The sequence below is a fragment of the Pecten maximus genome, chromosome 14 (assembly GCF_902652985.1).
Source record: "Pecten maximus chromosome 14, xPecMax1.1, whole genome shotgun sequence".
Taxonomy (NCBI): Eukaryota; Metazoa; Mollusca; class Bivalvia; order Pectinida; family Pectinidae; genus Pecten; species Pecten maximus.
In genome coordinates, this window is record NC_047028.1 from 28274347 (window position 1) to 28294819 (window position 20473).

The 20473-nt window shown below is 35.1% G+C and overlaps 1 protein-coding gene across 1 annotated transcript; it reads right to left on the bottom strand.

Annotated features, from left to right (window-relative positions):
- Positions 1–13720: 13720 nt before the first annotated feature.
- Positions 13721–19687, bottom strand: LOC117341841 (amine sulfotransferase-like). The gene is made up of 3 exons (XM_033903702.1): positions 19513–19687; positions 14502–14605; positions 13721–13831 (listed from the first exon to the last, which is right to left on the bottom strand). The coding sequence occupies exons 1-3, from the start codon at positions 19685–19687 to the stop codon at positions 13721–13723; spliced, it is 390 nt and encodes a 129-aa protein (XP_033759593.1).
- Between the last annotated feature and the right edge of the window lie 786 nt (positions 19688–20473).

A 20473-nucleotide genomic window follows, 5' to 3' on the forward strand; every position in this document is an offset into this window, starting at 1 on the left:
TCCGGACAACTCCTCCTCAAGTACTACTCCGATTTTAATGAAACTTGGTATACATGATCAGTATAACATGTAGTTGTGCATCCCACATTTTTTTTTTCAAAAATTCATTTTTCAAAATGGCTGGCGGCTTCTCATTGGTTGAGGCTTGTCCGGACAACTACTCCTAAAGTACTACTCCGATTTTAATGAAACTTGGTATACATGATCAGTATAACATGTAGTTGTGCATCCCACATTTTATTCCCCGAAAAACCAATTTTCAAAATGGCTGCCAACTTCTCATTGGTTTAGACTTGTCCGGACAACTCCTAAAGTACTACTCCGATTTTAACGAAACTTGGTATACATGATCAGTATCACATGTAGTTGTGCATCCCAATTTTTCTTTTCGAAATAAAACATTTTACAAAATGGCCGCCGGCTTCTCATTGGTTGAGGTGTGTCCGGACAATCCTAAAGTACTACTCTGATTTTAACGAAACTTGGTATACATGATCAGTATAACATGTAGTTTAAAAAATGGGAAATAAATAGTTGCACTCCTGGGTAAGGCAGGGGACTTTGTATTGCTGCTGCAATACTATCCATCCTTGTTTAATATATATTTATTCACAGCATAGCTTGTCTCCCGAATATTTGTCGATAAATAATTTAGATATAAATTGGTATCGTTTTGAAAATTGCATAAATACACAATCTGGTCAAGTAAACTAAAAAGATATTTTTACTGAAAATTTGTGAAACCATACCAATAATATATATTTTCAATTATTTATTGACCAACATTTGCAAGACGAGCTATGCTGTTCTTCAACAGCTCCTGTTGCTATTTCTGGATGGATACATCCAGGTTCCTAGTATGTCCTTGTTCAATTTTGAATGATTACAAAAACAAAACAATAATGGCCGATAAACGGCCATCTTGGATTTTGACAGTTAGAATTCATGGATACATTTTGGAAAGTTCATAGGTACTATGTAGGTTTTCCATGTTATCAGAGGAAGAGGGGGAAATTAAGAGAAAAGATCGGCCTTTCATGAACCCTTCAATGGTGAGCTAATTAAACTTAATATATGACAAGGGTGCGTAAACAGGGACCGGTGGTAACAATATACCAACCTTAACATGACGTAGGCCTATTATGTCGGTAAGTCATTACCAGTTTTGTAGGAGCATGCTCCAATCACAATTAGATATCTATTTGTCTAAATGGAATGAAAGATGCACCAAGTATCACAATTTGAATAAAATCAGAAGTTCATTTGCACTACAGCATCTCATACAGAGAGTAGCATAGTGCAAATGTTAATCTGATTTTAATTAAATTGCAAGTATTGCTGTTTAGTGTTGCCATGGAAACAAATATGTCTTTAAACACTATAAATTATGACTTATCGATTGGCGTATTGTATTCCATCCGGCATCGCTCTTAGTACAGAATAATGAATGTCTGGTCCTTCTCTGCACCAAAAAAATATATCGCAACAAAGAAAAAAATGTGGTATTCATATACCTCATTAAGACAAGGGCAAGTTATTTTTAAGCCATACAATATATGTATAGTTAGCAAACCACATTCATTCCAGGAAAACTTGGAATTGAGGAACAAATCTAGACTATGCATTAGCAAAAATTTCAAATAAGGGGGATAACTCTTATACCACGATTGTCACATAGGTGACTTTACTTTAATAGGTCTTAATTTGTCAAAATTATAAAGTCTGCAGGAGCACTCGTGCTTACATCTCTTTTCAAGTCATTAGCAATACAAATCTACAGCAACTCTCATAATGACACTTTTGATCTTTCATTTTCTGGTATACTAAAGTGTCAATTGTTCTATGATAACTTCAACGTTTTCGGTGACCATTTTTAAACGTGACAATACCATCCCCAAAGTTCAATTTGGGAAGTGCTCCAACATTGAATCAACACAGTAAGAGTTAATTTTGAAACAAAAATTAAGAACCCACAGTGGATTTTCATGGCAACCAAATGAACCAAGATTTGTTTTAATTTATTAAGAAAAATTTAAAACGTTTATGTAAATATAAATTGTTTATTGTGATTAAAAAGAAATGGATATTTAAAAAAAAAAAAAAAAAAAATGGAAATTTGACATAACAGTAATTTTATTTTTAAAGTAACCCTATAGAAAACTAATAAAAAGATAATTGTGCAATATTCCATATGTCGTAGAATTTGACTAAACCCTATCAAAACACATTTTTGTAAATATTTTTCACATAAAATTCCTTGCAGTCTTCAGTTTAAAATAAAATCCAGCATGTATAGACAAAATTCACATCAACTACTTTAATTTTAAGTCCATATGATGAGAATTAAACTGAACTCTCTCATAATTATGCAGTGTAATTAAGCCTACTTTCATAATATCATACAAGTACATATACCACGGTCACATCTTGTCTCATCTTATTAGTTTTGTTCGTTTGCTGAGTTTATCGCCCCGTTAACAGCCAGGGTCATTTGGAGGCAGGATCTCCTTGTAGTAGTTGGTGACTACCTCACTGAAGAACATATGTGAGGAGTGTAGCATGCCATCCAGAGCAGAAAGTTAAAATGTCTTGCCCAAGGACACAACCACAACAGCACAGACTGGTCCTTTTCTCATCTTATTGAGAAACGAAAAAACGACACGGGTAAACATATCAAAATACAATATTTGTCACGTGTAATATGTGTCCTGTAAACATTTTTAAAAGGCTAGGCGAATTAACTGATATGTTAAAATAGCGAATACCATAGAACATGAGTAAAATCTCATCTTCCACATTTCCTGTACAATAATTACATAGATACAAATGTACTTGTTGATCAAATGGGAACTTTGGCACACAATACCGTCTTGTTTCTACTGCATAAAAAATTTTCTGTAAAAAGTTCTAGTTTAAATAACGTGGAAATCCATAATTTGTTTCTATGATTATTACCTCATCCGTCACATACATTCCGTAAATCTCTGTAACATTTTAAAGGTCTATGTAATGATGTGTGTACAGAGTTTTATGTTGGATAATATTGAATTATACTTAAATTAACACAAAAGTTTTTATCTCTGGTTTTCATCTACAGGGACTTGAGGGTCGAGATTAAAATTCGGTAAAAATGAAATCATGAATACCGGAGGTGTCATTTTTACTGAATTCTAAGGTAGCAGTGTGGACCAATCAATTATTGATATGATGATGTTTGATCATGAACTCTGTGTGAAACTACGTCTGACTTTGACTTGACACGGAGCCGTTATGATATACCGCACAGATACGGCACAGATACGTTGGGTGTTTTCTGGAACACACAAAACATCAATGAATTTGTCAGCACACTGCTACATCGCCGTCGCGAGGTTTATTTTCATCCGTAACTGGAAACGGTACATAGAGAACAGACATGAACGTTGTGTACAAATACTGATGCTTCTGTAATTGTCCTACACAATAAAGAAATACACAAGTGAGCTGCTTTGTTATTACAGAATCAGCCGTAATCTTAATTAGGATTAGCCCGGTTTCTGAAAAATAAGTAGCATCTCTTAGTCCAAGGCTGGGTCTCCTTGTAGTAGTTGGTGACTACCACACTGAACAACATACAATGTACAAGAGGCCCGTTTCATGCCATCCAGTGCAATAAGGGTAAATACAAGGATAGTGGTCAAGTGTACAACGTAAACAAGCTTATGTTGTTCTAATTATGCCCTACCAGAAATATTTACATTTACACTGCAGCCCCACTATATAACTTTACCAAGCTCACTTGGAAGTTATGAGTCCATAACTTCCAAATTTTTATTATGACGTCATTATTATAGTGACGTCATAATTGTTACATCGGCGATAGCGAAAGATGGCTGTTGAAAAGGCTGTTCCGTCTTTGGCGATAATAATTTTTTCATTCATTATCAGAGTAAAAATCCTGGATATTGTCTTTCAAATTCGTTGTCAAATGTAAACATAAGCATTGAACTGCTTTCATTTGGAAGTTATGGGCTGATGAATGCCAACTGGACAAAGGCAAATTCAACATGAAGCGCTAGCACGCTTCATTAAATTTGCCTTTGTCCAGTTGGCATTCATCAGCCCATAACTTCCAAATGAAAGCAGTTCAGTGCTTAAATAACAAACCCCCTTCAATTCTCTGCTGTTGAGTTTCCTATTATAGGGTAAGTGGTATTTATGTTTGTGTACATGGTGGAGAGTGATGTATCAGAGAATTGGCATGTTGTGAATTATGTTTTGTTAAATTGTTAATAAACAAAAAAATAACTTTACAACTTTTAAAGCATACCAACACATTTAGGCGACATGTATGACAACACCGGGTAACTCGATGCATGCGAATAAGTCAAATTGTACAAAACACCTCTTACTGTATAGTAAATACGTAGTAAAACGGGTCACGTGCCCCAACTTCATTCATGCGATTGGTTGAAGTGTAAAATACTTCACGAGTACAAGTTTGTCACGTGATAGTGTGTTTACTTCCATATATAGGCCTAATGATTTCTCGGCTGCTCCACACTTCCACGATGTCCCGACATGCGCTGACAATGAAATGTTTTAAAGATATTTTTTAAGAGCAATCTATACATATGCACGTCCTTTTCAGGAAATTCATCATTTCAGAAAATGTATTAAAATATCGTACCTCGGCCTTATAAATACTAATTAAGCATGCGACTGTAATACATTAATTTACTCGTCTATAATGAAACATTTGAATTAGAAATATCATAATCATGTCCACAAGTACCTGTGTGCGAGACAGCACCCACGTGCACCTCACTTCAATGGACTTGAAACGCAGAACTTTGTGCAAAATGACACGGTCAATACTATCTACGAAACATTTATCTTTAACCTACCGTATCACTCCATACGAATGTTTTACACCCAAAAACGAAGTAATCCGTGAAAACATTCAAAACATCACCGAATTCCTCCCCCAAACTGTCCAAACGCCATTTTGCGTAAAAATTACTTCCTCAGCCTTTCGGTTCCTCGAGCACGCGCTCATTTACATATATGGGGTCGAGAGGTCGCGTGATTGTATAATCGGGTGTTGCCAGGTGCACTTTTCAGGATATGTGCGTTTTCTTGTCTGAAAACTACTGAAGAGTTTCATCTTAATAACGAAGATAACATCTATATATATAATCATTAATTCTATATTTAACTTAAAAGTGAGATTATCGTGTATTAAATCTTTAAAAGCACACAGGAAAAGCACACCTATGTATAGTTGTGGAGTAGAAATTGTATTATGATCAGAGACATATATACAGATGTGTCTCTGATTATGATCCCGTATGATAACATAAGGTTTGTAGAAACCTTGTTGAAACTATGTGAATTCTATGGATTTTTTTTTCTCTCAAAATAAATCAAAGGAGTTTGAACACAAATCCCCGACAAAGATTGTAAGTATTAGTATATAGCCCGTGGTGAAAGGCTATATATGTAGTTCTCTGACAGGTTGCGGAAATAACGGTCTGGAACAGAAGATTTATACACCTGTTAAACTTTAAAATCCACGGTTATTTATTATAAAACATGTTTCATTTTGTATCATATGATCGACATCGCAGCTACGTAGCTCTGGACGGACCAACGGGCCGACGATTCTGACAATCCATACCGTTATCTATTTTTTTTTTTTTTTTGATTGCAGGGAGTGTTATAGTTGTTGGTGAAATAGATCACGATATGCTTACTTCGTCATATAATCATATTTTGCATAAAACTATGTCAGGGTTGGACTTAACTAATGTAAAAATGAAGCGACGTGGATCAATTGTATCAAGGGGTATTTTCTAATGTTCAATACACTTGCCTAATATTTTGTGATATATCAGAGGCGTTTGGGTTTGGCATGAATGCATATGACATAAGAGGTGACATACTTAATTTGATAAAACGTTATATATATCGGGTAGACAACAATAGGCTATTGTTAAGTGAGTATTCCCGTACAGGAGACATGAATGCTGGAATCCACCGAGGAAGTGTGTTGGGACAAGTTATGTCCCTTTTCCTACTATTAGATCCACAGTCACTATAATGCATATATATATGGACCATCATTTGGAAAATCGTGCCAAGCCCCTGTGATTACATCTTCGCTAGCCAACGTTCGTGGAGTGTAACGTAATCAGAAGCCTTGGCTAGCGAAGATGCTGTGATTAGATCAATGATGAAAACTCTGTAAGGGATTTATAAAGTTTGTGTTGCCTGTATTGGAATAAAGACGAGAAGTATGGGATGGTTGCTCTTTGACAGATGTGAAGAAATTCGAAATTATTCAGCCTGAAGCAGCAAGAATTATAACTGGTATGCCTAATTTTTTCGCGACAAATAAACTCAACACTGAGTCGCTAGTTGACAGTAGACAGATAAGAAATCTCTGTTGTATTAAATCCGTAATAATTTAACCCGTCTTATTCAATGTAACAAATACCGAAAATCACCTAGTTCCTAAAGTGCGGTTGTCAAATTCATGCCAATTGTTTATTGCTTCTTCCATAAAATATGGAATGATTTGCCAAACAATATCAGAAAGCATTCATCCGTTTATATGTAAAACATTTAATTCAACGGAATATTTATTCTTTACCTAATTTTGATTTTATTGGGAAAAATAGAAGATTAAATATTTTACATACAAGGCTGTTGCATTCATGCAGTAGTTTGAATTATTGACGTACATGTATACAGAGTTAATATTATACATGATCCATCACGTATCTGTGGAAATACGTCGCGTCATACTGTGGAAAACCAAACTATTTTTCATTCTGTACAAACCTTTATCACAGAAAACAAACGTTTTTAAGGTCAAGTCTGTAGTAAACAACATTTTCACATTCTCTCCTTTCTATATGTTCTTTCCGTCTTCCTTCCTTTAGGTTTTTACCTACCGGATATGTTGTATAATGTTGTATTGTGGAGAAGGCTTTATTAACTTGTGATAAAAAGTTGTAAAACGTCAAGTGTTGATATTGAGTCGTCTGGATGTAATTTGTAGATATATAGTTATGTATCGAATATCCCTGTTTTATAAATGTAGAAAAATACAGTTATCACAATATTTCAGAGTTTATATGATTTGCCGCGTTTACGAAAGCGCTACTGTAGATGTTATACACAGGTCAGACCGGCGATATCTACCCGACGTAGGCCCATTTGATACATTCGACACCTGTAAAGTGATATATTGATAACTTGGACATCTGCAGAAAGACACGAATCTAATTAACAAAACAGGACGGGTCGGTTAAGTACCTCTCTTTTCAAGTTAACCGACTCGATCTGTCCTGGCCAAACAGTAAGCCCTGAAAATTTCAAAGTGTCTAACAACTTCTGTAGAACTGAAGCTGACTTCAAGAAAAGAACTGTGCGGTCAGCATACACGAACAAAGACAAAGAGATATGTCTTAAATATTTCATTTTTCAAAGTCTTTTACATGAAGCAGAGGAAGTGATGTAACTCTTCACCGTGCATCCATGTGAAATCAAAGTACTAGAAGTGCTGCAATTATACATGTAGGAAGCTATTTTGTAATATGAGTATCAAAATTTAATTATAGGGATCAAACTTAGCTTGATACTAACAAAGAATAATTGTTCATTATGATGGACTTGTACCTCTAGCAGCAATTGTCCAGCATTCCATTTTATCTAACAATGGAATGGTCATTTACATGTCAATTATATATACAGTACGTTTCAAAACTCACCATTCCGTCTGTACACACGTGACGTAGTAACGCCATAACCACTACTATAAGGAATAAAATATTAACAGGATATCAGTAACACTAGACGTTTAGCGTAATTTAAAATAAATGCGCATGGTCAGACCATTCATTAAAATCGCACACTATGAGACATGTAGCCCAGTACTTTTACATAACTGTAAGAGTTTGTGGTAGAATGTGTTTACAAAGACACCAGCAGATACACGATTAGGCATAACAGTACCGACATCATACTCATACCCATCAGCAAGCAGATTATTAGATGGCGCTCTCAAATTATCCGACTCAATATAGTCGAGTGAGTTACCAATTCTTCTGTTAAGTTCTCCAGCAACGATGACGTTACGTAGTTGTGAATAATGGGGAAAACCATTAACTATGATATAAAAATGTCATTTTCACGAAGCCACGAAACCAGGTTGCTGCCTTTATATCTTGAATGTATTTGGATCTCAGGACTGGTTTAATATATTAAAAACCTTTCACCTCAAAGTTGTCATGCAGCATCATCTAACCACCACTTCAAAAGGACCACAATGCCCGCATTACTAAATGAAAGGTAAAGGGAATGGGAAAGGTTGGCATTGCCGTTTGTCAGGCCTGTCGCTATAGTTTGTTGGTCTGTCCTGGACGGTCGGTTCCGTTGTAACCCTCGTCTCTTTTCCAGTGTACAGTACACCGTCTACATACAATTTGCTCTGACAAACTCGACCCTGTGCCCGAGTTTTCTTAACTGTTTCGTCACAGGAAAAGACTCCTTCGGACATTTTCCACAGATACAGAGAACTGCTCGATCACGCCGTATCTCTGCAAGATATTGGTACGCTGAAGCACTAAACTGCTGGTTCTGGTATAGGAAACGAGCCACAATAGGACGAGGTTTACCACATCTCAACACACTTATAAGCACAAAAATTACGCAAGCTAACGTCATTTTGCGGGAAAGGTTGGTCACATCCCTCTAGCTACCTCCCGTCATTCCTTAATACAAAACAGCACCGGAGCTTGTTTTAACCAACCATTTTCACTCATGCTTGTCCATTGGGTAAGCTCTATGTCAACGGCAAGTATTACGAGCCAGAGACAGCCGGTGATAGCAGGAGGCATGGTGCAGCTGCAAGTAACACCGGATGCGCTACCGTAAGTTCTACCGGAGATACCACACGCAAGTAGGTACTGGCGGAGGATGACGTACCAGCATGCCTTAATCGTCAATCACTTCAGGTCATATCTTGGAATATAGGAAAAGGTCTCATAAGTAAATTGGTGACTTTTAGATGTTCTCGTCAACTATGATCTCATGTGTTTATCCGAATGTTGGATATCGGATTGTAGTTTGGTTTATTTTATTTAACGTCCTTTTAACAACCAGGGCCATCAAACGACATGACGGGTTTTGGAGGTGGAGGAAAGCCGGAGTACCCGGAGAAAAACCACCAGCCCACGGTCAGTACCTGGCAACTGCCCCACGTAGGTTTCGAACTCGTAACCCAGAGGCGGAGGGCTAGTGATAAAGTGTCCGGACACCTTAACCACTCGGCCGCGAAAAATTATACAATTTCATAAACCCACTAGTACACAACGGTCGTTACTCCTAGGCAAAATATCCATCACCTTGGGACTGTTCGTTTATGTAGACAAACTGGTTCGTCAGTTTTTAAATGTAATATTTCAAACATATATCTTGACGGACCTGCAAATATTAATACAGGACTTGGGATTCTTTGTCAAAGCTCGTCTGAAAACAATATAAAATCACCAGGTCCGTTTCTATTTCATAAACGAACAACACCGGTCCAATTGGTCCGTCCGTTTGGACCGCAAAAAAACAACAAAAAAACGGCCCATATTTCCTAGAGACGCAAACATATTCAGACCTGTTTATTATAAACTACGCGTTGTGCATTTTTAATATTAAAAGCATATTTGATATAAAATGTTCAGTATAAAGATAATAATGTTGAGATAGTAGATTTTATTTGGTTAAAAATTAGTAAAATAACCGATTTACTCTGTATCGTTCAAGGTAACCCGTAAACAAACTACACTGTACTACGTCGACAACAAACATACATGGATGAATAGTGTAAACTGTCTGTCTACTGTCAATTTTACTTCACAGAGCATAGCGCGCCAGTGGACCATGGCGATCTAATTCGGTATAGTCTAACCAGAATGACCTGTCGTGTTCAATTTGCATTAGCATATTGATTGAGGACGAGTCGATAGCCGTATAGTATGGTACAATGTACCTATTCGTTTCCCTATCAACTGGTACAATACTGTAATAACATATGTTAGAGAACAGTGTTCCTTAGTATTTGAACAATAATCAGGGTTTGTCATTTTCAACATGTTCCATTTTCAAATTGTCCGGCTCATTACTTGCAATTCTTAATTCACATGTTTTTTTTTATTTTTTGTTTTTTTGTGCCATGTTGCAAGCAATTTAGATTTCTCAGTGTTAATTACCATTGATTTTATTTAAAAGTTTTCACATTAAAAAAATAAAGTGCAAGCATTATTCAATAACATCAAAACATTTAGCAGATTTCTGCATTGGTGTGCCGTCTGTGTACATGTACATTTCACACCGCTTCAAGAGGTAACAAAAAGCAGAGGCCCAACTATTGAGCCCTGTGGTAGACCAGTTATTTCATAAGGGCTGTTTGCATTATTTAAGAAATAATTAACGATGATTCGTGTATTATTGCAGGATATACAACGAGGACGAGGATATTTTGCAATTGAATTAATAACGAAGGCCGCAGGCCTGAGTTATTAATTAAAATTGCAAAATATCCGAGTCCGAGTTGTATATCCTGCAACAATACACGAGTCAAAGTTGATTATTTCTATTCTACCATGTACTGTTTAGTTCTGAGATCGACCTCTTTCTAATAGAAAAACAGCAAAGAAACCCCGAGAAAACCTTGTAATTTATTTCTTGAGTATTGCATTATTTGTTGATGAAATATACAGGCAATTCAGTACTACGATCAAGAGCATCTATCATATGGCATTGATTTTGAAAATAAAAAAAAAAAGGAGGAAAAAAAAAAAAAATAGGGGGTCTCCATAGGATTCGAACTCGCGTCGTGATAAAAATCTATTGAAAGACTAACCCATTAGCCCACTCAGCTATAGTAACCTTTTATAAAACGGGTGAATATTAGATATATAAAATTGTTACAGCCGTGACTGCCGACCGTGTATTATTGGCACGAGCGTGGGTTATTGGAAAATAATACATGGTTTTAAACCAATCAAAACTGGCGTTGCATAGCAAACATGGTAGAATTTTAAACAAGACACTTTGCAATCGATGCTTTATAAAGGACGAGTAAAAATTGTCATTGCATTATTTTGTTTGAACAACGATATATATGTATTTTTTTTCATTTTTGTAAAAAATATTGTGACCAACAAGGTAAAAGGCCATTCTAAGATCTTTATACATCACAAAATCTTGATTTCCATTATCCATCTCTTCGTACCATCTATTTGTTAGTGCAGTCTCACAGGAATGCATACGTCAAAAACCAAACTTATTTCCTGTAAACTGTGTTACAAGTGTATATCAAGAAATTATCTAGAAGTTAATGGACATGTTCTTCAAGGGTTTTGGATAAGACATATATATGTCTATAGGTAGTAACATTTTTCTCACCCTTTTTTATTAGGATTTAACGATACAGTTTATATGTACTATCAACACATAATATACGTTCCGTGTAATATACACGGATAAGCGCATTTACGCTACAGAAGTGTTATTTCAGACCACCACAATATTGTATAAGATTTGTCAGTCTATGCACAGAACTTGAGATGTTATGGATGATAAGTTCAAAATTTTTGGAACCACGTTTTTTTTCGAGCATATTCGCACGATTTCAAAGATCAGAAATTTTCACTTTTGACACGATATCCGGGAATTGCAATGTACGCGTCCGTGCACAAGTATATATACACTACCCAGACCTGGAGATGCATATTAGGAGAAAAGGAAATGAAGTCCAAACTTGAAAGGCAACCCTGGTCATGATATATAGATATTCTCAACACCTACTGGCTGGTGCTGATATTTAATTTTTTTTTTTTTTTTTTTTTTTATTTCTTGATCACCGATTTGCGTCATTCTCGTCGTTCTGTCTTAGGAGAAACAAATGGTTTAATGCAACATTTTTGAGTCCGAGTTATCTCCCGTTAAACACTCAGCATTGTTGTCAAACGCAACACCTCGACCGTTGCAGGAGAAATTCCAAAATATATCATGATGACTCAATACTGGGAAAACAAACAGTTATCTTCTTGTTACGTAGATATATAAATCTTATATTTAAGGTTGAACACATTTACCAATATGGACATGCGCTATGAAGAAACACATTTTTCTTATAAAGAGCCCGGATTTTGGACTGTATAGTGATATTTAACTCTAAATCTAAAAAAAAAAAAAAAAAAAAAAATAATGATATGTAAATAGACCAAAAGGATCGCATATTCACTTTTAAGCGCCATTTTCCAAAAGCAAACGACATGTTGTTTTTGACAATTGTGAAAAAAACAAGTCAATTGCGATATGTTCGTCTGGATGCATGAGTATATCAGAATTTGCGCACACCATACAGACAAAATATCGTATGGTGTCAAGAGGCGTTCGATAGGATTAAAGTTATCATGCAGAGAAATTATTTTCCTGACTGATTTTACTGAATGCAAAAGTTGCTTTATGGTATATAAACATAACAAACATTGCATGATAAAAATATTACATAAATTATACTTCATATGAAGTATGAGTATTATCGTAATACCGTATATCGGGTCTTTTTAGCGAGTGTCTAATTTTCGCTATTTTCGCGACCAGACCCGGTCGCGAATTATAAGATATCGCTAAATTTGGTCACATTTTACAGTAAGAGTCAGCTCCCTTGTAGGGGTGTTGTCACGAACCGATTACCTGTTTACACACGCCGTATACAGGTGTGCTTATTTGGCCGTGACTCGGCTTAAATGTTTTATTCAATAGAAATCTACTCACAGTTGACCATATGTTTTATCCTTTGTATAGATCTATTTGAAATCATAACGAGAGTGGCATTGCCATGCTACGATTTGTAACCGTTACAAGGAAGGACAAAGAAAATCCGGTCAGGGACAGACCTGAGTTTGCTGAAGCCAACAAACGTGTAGATAAATTATTTTTACTATACTTCTTCGTTTTTGTTGTATATAAAACATATGTACGCTAAAATTTGAATTACACGTTGTGAAAACGCTAAAAATGAAATACACTAAAAATAAAACGTGTCATTTTGTACAGAAAACGCGGGCATACGCTAAAACCCCCCGATACACGGCATATAAGGTTACTGTATCAAAATATGGTCATCAATTTCGGTTCACTTCACATGAGATATTTGTATCATTTTCCCTCAATAAACCTTTTCTATCTGCATGAATTATTCTTGTTCTTATATAATTGTGTTAGATAAGTTATTATAGTTTTATATTGTGTTGCGTATTGCTTGCAATTTCATCAGAAATAACCCTCTGTTACAATATACATACATTTCCGGACGAAATCCAAAATGTCATTTCAAATATTTCACTGCTGTGTTCTACAAACACTCCCTTACTGCGAGCTACATCAACTCTATTTTCTTAACGCTTCTGTAGTAAACTATCATACTTGGTACTTTGAACGTCAATTCCCCGAAAAAAAAATATCTGAATCAGCCTGCGAAGTTATTACTAGAACTTACAGATGATTAAACACCCTTTAGCCTTTCTGCCATTGTTATCTTTTACACATAATGAAAGAAAATGGCGCAAGCCTAGACCCTTGGTCATTACGTACCTTTCCTATATATAGGCAGAGTTTTTGTTGACGTGACATCCTTCCATTGATCAGAAGGTTTAAACGATTTTGTGGCCTATACCGCCATATTGCTGAATGTACACTTTTCCGTCACCAGGTCCACCACTTCCTTTTCGATATCAATCCCGAGGAAGGAAGCCATCTTTTGAACATGCGATCGCAGGTCCTGAAACAAATGCATACACGATAGTCATTTCTCACCTAAATCACGATTTTTGGAGCCGGTATACGCTCTTGTTGTAGAAAATATTTTGACATATGTAAAATACCTCTACCCTGAAGTCTTTGAATTAAACATTATCTGAATTTATCAATATTTCTTAACTTTCTTCATTTCCTAACTGAAATATTCCATAAGTAAGTATCATCTGATTTAAAAGAGAAAGGACTTTGTTGAAGGACCTTCCTGATATTCTGCAATGCTTTCCATTTAAAAATTGTAATTTCCTTAAGTCAGGAAACACAGCTATGTCACTAAATCCAGACTACTGGAACGTTGGCTTAAGAAATCCGATTATCGTTGTCATAGAACAGTATGTTTCTGATAATAGAGCTAATCACTATGGAACGCCAAAGCTGTCAAACTTGACCCTGAAATAATATATTGTTGATATTTTCATTATATCATTAGACTTTATCGATATTTTATTCGATTTTATCATTATATTGTTCGATTTTGTCGTTATATTATTATATGTCGTCATTATATTATTCAATTTTGTCATTATATTATTCAATTTTGTCGTTATATTATTATATGTCGTCATTATATTATTGGATTTTATTATTGTATTATATGATGTTATTATTATACGATATGGCGTTCCCTAAATCACCTGTTTCATTTCCTCATACATTAGATACATAATGTTGTCTCCCTTGTATTCACTCTTCACCTTGTCCCAAGCCTTTATACGATCAAACCAGGAGCCATAGACCACTAAGTGTAAAATCAGAGCAGAAAGATAAAAAAACTTATAGCAAAACATTAATTTTGGGAACTTTAGCGCTTGTACAAGGCATGAAATCATTGTATTAAAAGGAGGTGGTGCATGGCGGCCCACGGCCGAATATTATTTTATTCATGATATTATGATAGACTTTTACCAAATACATGTCATTTTAGACACTAAAACGAAAATTGGCAAATGCTGTATACGCAGCGCCACCTAACATGATTTCTGTAAAAAATGTGTACCCTCCCTTTTAAATTCAATATATTTCTCGTACAAAAGTACTTGATAAATTTCATCTTGCATTGATAGTCTCATGTGATGTTATATTTTATAAAAACATGTGTGTTTAGTATGAATTTGTATAATATAAAGTGTAATTACAGCTTTTGTAACAAAATTATCAGTTAAAAATTTACCTTCTTGAAATTTTCTTTTATTTGTTAAGTAGATAAAATGTAATAATCGTTGGAGTACTATCAAATTTTGCTTTTAAAAAAACATGTTTGCATATTAATCTTAATACACAACCAAAAAAAATCATCAAAAATTACTAGATAACAAAAGATTTTTGCATACAAAGAAAGGCCATGAAGTAAATTGTATTAAAAAACCAAGGGTTAAAAAGGAGCACCCTGTCTGACACAAGCAGTAAAGTCCGATTGCATTGTTATTTTTGTTGGATTTTAAGCATTTGCCTCTATTTTTCAGTACTTTCGGTACTTTGATATGTTGTCCAAAGTTGGGGGTGTATGCATTTAACATAATAAAATCTTGGCATATCCAGTAATTCACCAAATAAATTTGTTTCATTAAATGTTTATGAATATCCATAAATTATTTCTAACCGGAAATTTTGATAGTACTCCATCAATAACTTTGTGGTATTAGACTTTAAATGAAAAGTTAAAAACAATGATTTTCACAAAGAAGACTTCAAATTAGGCTGAAATTTAATTTTAGTGTCACCCAGCGTGATGATTCAAATACAAAATTAAACCTTAAACAAATGGGGTGAATTTGTTTCACAAATAGGAAATAAAAATATGTTCTATAATAATTAGTGGTCAAAACATTAGCTTCTTATGCAGTTTGATGGGGAAATAATGAAATCACCAAAAAAAGAATATATACATTGAGGAATGGAAATTAATTCCTCCCACATAATCGGGGATATTATGCTTTTGACAAAAATATGTTTCCGGGAAAAAAATCGCTGTGGGCCAATTTAGCCCTCCTATGCACCACCTCCTTTAGAGTAACATTAATGTTATCGAAAGATGTCAACCATGAATAATTCGAAGTCCCGCTGTTTCGAAGTTTTTCTGTTAGTCCCTTGAACTTCGAAACATCGAAGTTTGACTGTAGATGTATTTGACAAGGCTTGTTTTGGAAACTTATTCATTAGATTTTTTAAGAATTCAGTTCCTAGGAACTGAATATAGCTGAAATATGAAATAAAATTCACATAACCTTCTTGCACCTTAAGTCTTTAATAAAAATTTTTACATAAGTGTTTATAGAAAATGTACAATTTATGGAACTCAGCTGTATACTCATGATCCTATATATAGCATATATAAAGGATATTGAATACTCAATTCCAGTTTTTCTTAAATTCGATATGTAACGGTATTATCGCATTCCAGTGTCAAAGGTGGCGCTGTCAATGGGGCTTAATTTTCTGACGTCACTACGCCGATTGGAATTATGTGAGATTTGTGATATTAAAATTCTTGACATGCAAATCACTATTTCATCCTTCTTTAAGAACCAATAAGCTACACAATTAGACTTATAATCTTAAAGGAGCATATCACCTCTTATAAAAAGAAAAAAATCACAAATTTAACAAAACTTATCTTACATAAAAATCATTTCATCATTTTTTTTTTTTATAGTTTTGACCAATCAGAACGTTGCTTTATATAAACAGCATTGGAATATCTGGTGACTGATTTCGGCACTGTCATGCAGCACTGTCCAATAGGTCAGTTTGGTGGCTGTCATACTAGAACATTGGTACCTACGTCAAACGGAGAGCAACATTTTCTCATGTTACAAAATAAATACGCCATGCGACAAATTTACACCACAGTGCGACATAAGATTCTGTCACCCTGTCGAATTCGCGTGGTACTTTTGCAGCGTTTGTTGGGTTCTTTTGTTGCATAGCACATTGTAGATTATCGCATGACGCGGCCGAAAGTCAATCACCCCGATAAATACATACAGTAACGGTACAGAAGTTTTTTTAAGTCATAACTCTTAGGTTGACCCTCCAATAATTTTTAATAGAAATATGCCCAGGTGTTGATATTAAAAATAACCTAATGTGAAGGTACCTTTCCCTTCAAGGAAGAATTTGACGAGACCTCCCCACGTTGCCATTATGTCAGAATGATTTAGCTTATTGATGAATGTATAAAGAGACACAACGACATCCTTGGGATTCCGGAATATAGCCAATATCTTCCCCTTTCCTCCTCTTGCCTGCCTGGGCAGTCGGTCAAAGGTCAGGTGAGTTGCTAGTATTCGGGGATGAAGGCATATTGCTCAGCGTTTCCATGTCATTGAAGTCAAGGAATATTGGTGACCCGTGATATTTTGTGTCCCTGGTAAGCAGCATACTACTCAATGTAAAAGTCCAATGTGTTCCTGAAAGAAATAACTTAAAGCTAAAACTCGTTAAAACTATCGCCTAACTAGCTAACCAACCCCGTGTTAGCTCATTGTTAGTGAATAACGGCCGAGATTATAATATTTAAACGAAATCGTAATTATATCTGAAAATGCAGAAAGCAATATCAGTTTTAATGGCAGCTTGCAGATGCGAGCAATAACGGAAGTCATCTGAGTCACTAACAAGTCTCAATTGCCATCTTGACCACCTGGAATCTTTTAGAGGTCGTTAGTGATCGCTTTTTCATTATCAGATTTCATAGAAATCGATAAATATCTTTATACCGATCAATCAAAGACAAGATAATGGTTGCGATTTTGTTGAAATTTGAATCTGAGGCTACCAAAGTGACAGATGACCAATTATATAGCTACACATCAAATGTAGTCAAAATCAAAATCGAAATTCGACAAATTGAAAGCCAGCAGTTGTATTGTTAAAACACCTAAGATCACAGTAGGTGTTTTTATACAATTCATCGAAACCGGCATCGTCGGTATCTCAAGGTACTAAAGCTTACGTGCAACGACCTTGCGACTCTCGTTTCGGCTCTAAAAGCAGTAACCATTCAAATAAGTCCATGTCTTTTTTAATTCGGAGCTCTCTTTTATTTGCGAAATATGTTTTGGGCATCCTCATCATAGCGGCTGTCAGCAAAACAAACGGGGTATGCCATTGGTTCATATTTCTGTGTTGATATTGATCTGGTGGAAGACCTAACATTTACTTCATTATACCTTTTTTAGTTGTTAAATCTGATAAATGTTTGCAGAAATATTTTTTGTTTAGAAAAGTGTGCATCATTAAATATTTGGTATTTATTTTTTTTTAAATATGCATGTACACAAAGAAACGTGATGGTACATTTTACAATGTGACACTTTGTGTTTTTGCAAAGGTGTATTATATGTGTGGAGTAGACAAAGATAACGTGTAAAAGTTTGTGTGTAAACCGCTATGATGTCCCGAAAGAAATCAAAATGCATATGTATATATTATATGGAATAATTCGATAAAAAAAACAACCAAAATAAGGTAATATCCCCTAAAAGATTGCACTCCAATTTGAATAGGGCGTATTACTAAAGTGACATGTACGCAAGTAAACAAGTAAATATTGATGATACATATGTCTTTGTCTATATCCTTTTTCGTCTTCCTGTTAGCCATATAAGGGGAAACAATAGTTTTAACTTATTAATTAATATGTCAGGGGAAACAAAAAGTGGTAATTTGCTGTGTAATATTTATGCATATCTGGATCAAGCTGCGGTGATGTGCCCTATGCAGATACTGAATGGCAGTAACAGGTACATAGATTGACTGAGGACAGCCGTGGCGATCAAGGTCAGACAGCTGTTTGCAAGCAATTAATTTACGTCATGCACCTCATATCAATAGAATGTTTTGATAAGTCAAATTGAATTAGAAATGAAATATGCATTATCTAAAAGGTCAAGAAGCACACGCCGTGGCGATCAAGGTCAGACAGCTGTTTGCAAGCAATTAATTTACGTCATGCACCTCATATCAATAGAATGTTTTGATAAGTCAAATTGAATTAGAAATGAAATATGCATTATCTAAAAGGTCAAGAAGCACACGCATTACTTAATTTAAAAATAAACGCCATTTTTGACAAGCGATTACTTTGCAGGCGTTATCCGAATACTACATTTACACTTCTAGCATGACTATACGGTTTACGCCAATATCAAATGATGAATATAAAATTCTGCCTCAAACCTGATTTTGGGTATGACATTATAAAGATTCCACAACAAACCTGATTTTGTGTATGACATTATAAGATTCCGCCACAAACCTGATTTTGGGTATGACATTATACAGATTACACTACAAACCTGATTTTGGGTATAACATTATAATATTCCGCCTCAAACCTGATTTTGGGTATGACATTATAAAGACTCCGCCTCAAACCTGATTTGGGTATGACATTATAAAGACTCCGCCTCAAACCTGATTTAGGGTATGACATTATAATATTCCGTCACAAACCTGATTTTGGGTATGACATTATAATATTCCGCCTCAAACCTGATTTTGGGTATGACATTATAAAGACTCCGCCTCAAACCTGATTTGGGTATGACATTATAAAGACTCCGCCTCAAACCTGATTTGACATTATAATATTCCGCCTCAAACCTGATTTGGGTATGACATTATAAAGATTCCACCACAAACCTGATTTAGGGTATGACATTATAAAGGTGTCATCTTCTCTAACGTCCATTTCGTCTATAGCAGCCAATTGATCCTTCACATTTCCAGGGAAATGTGAAATGTAGAATTTCCCATCGTATTTCTTTGTTTGTAGAACATTTCCTTCCTCGTCTCTTTCTTCAACCATTTGCGCCATTTTAGACCTTGCAATCTTTATAGTATGTCAACTTCTAAAGATAAACGCATTCTATCGATGAACTCACATGTGTGTTTTGAGTAATATAACCTTCACCGAGGAAAAAGGGTCAGTTCAAATCGCAGATGTATATTCAGGTCAAGCGCACATCACGTCACGATCGGTACGTAAGGATGATAAAAGATCTTCCAATGTATGCATAGGCAGCTTACGTTAAAATACATATGCGTTACCTAATGTTCCGTAGGTTTGATAAATCAAAGTACTTAAAATACAGATAGCTTGGCATCCACACAAAGCTTTATCCCAATAATTTCCTAAAAAGAATTATTTAATTAGGCCTCCCTTTAAACCATCTTCCAGTCTGTTTTATGTTTAGTGTTATGACACCTATAATGGTGTACATATTTAATTTAGTGGTTATCTTAATTTAATGATTTTTATACCATTGGAAGCGTGGTGACAGCTTATTATTGCGTTAATTTCACTTTCTACATACAATTCATCTATACAATGTATCTATTTCTATCAATGTAATGGTTATAAATCATTTCGATCATCTGTAAAAATGTGAAAATGCACGAAAATGTGCGTGCGCCAAAATTAGCACATTTACATTACTATAATTGAATGCATTTGTAGAATCAGATCGAGACCTACAATCCAGACTGAGCACAATAGTTATGGTATGTGAACAGTTATCGGTGTTTATTTTAGGTTCTCGGGGACTTAAGATTGTAGATTGTCTATAATTTTATCTTATACAGCATGTCATCACTAGATATA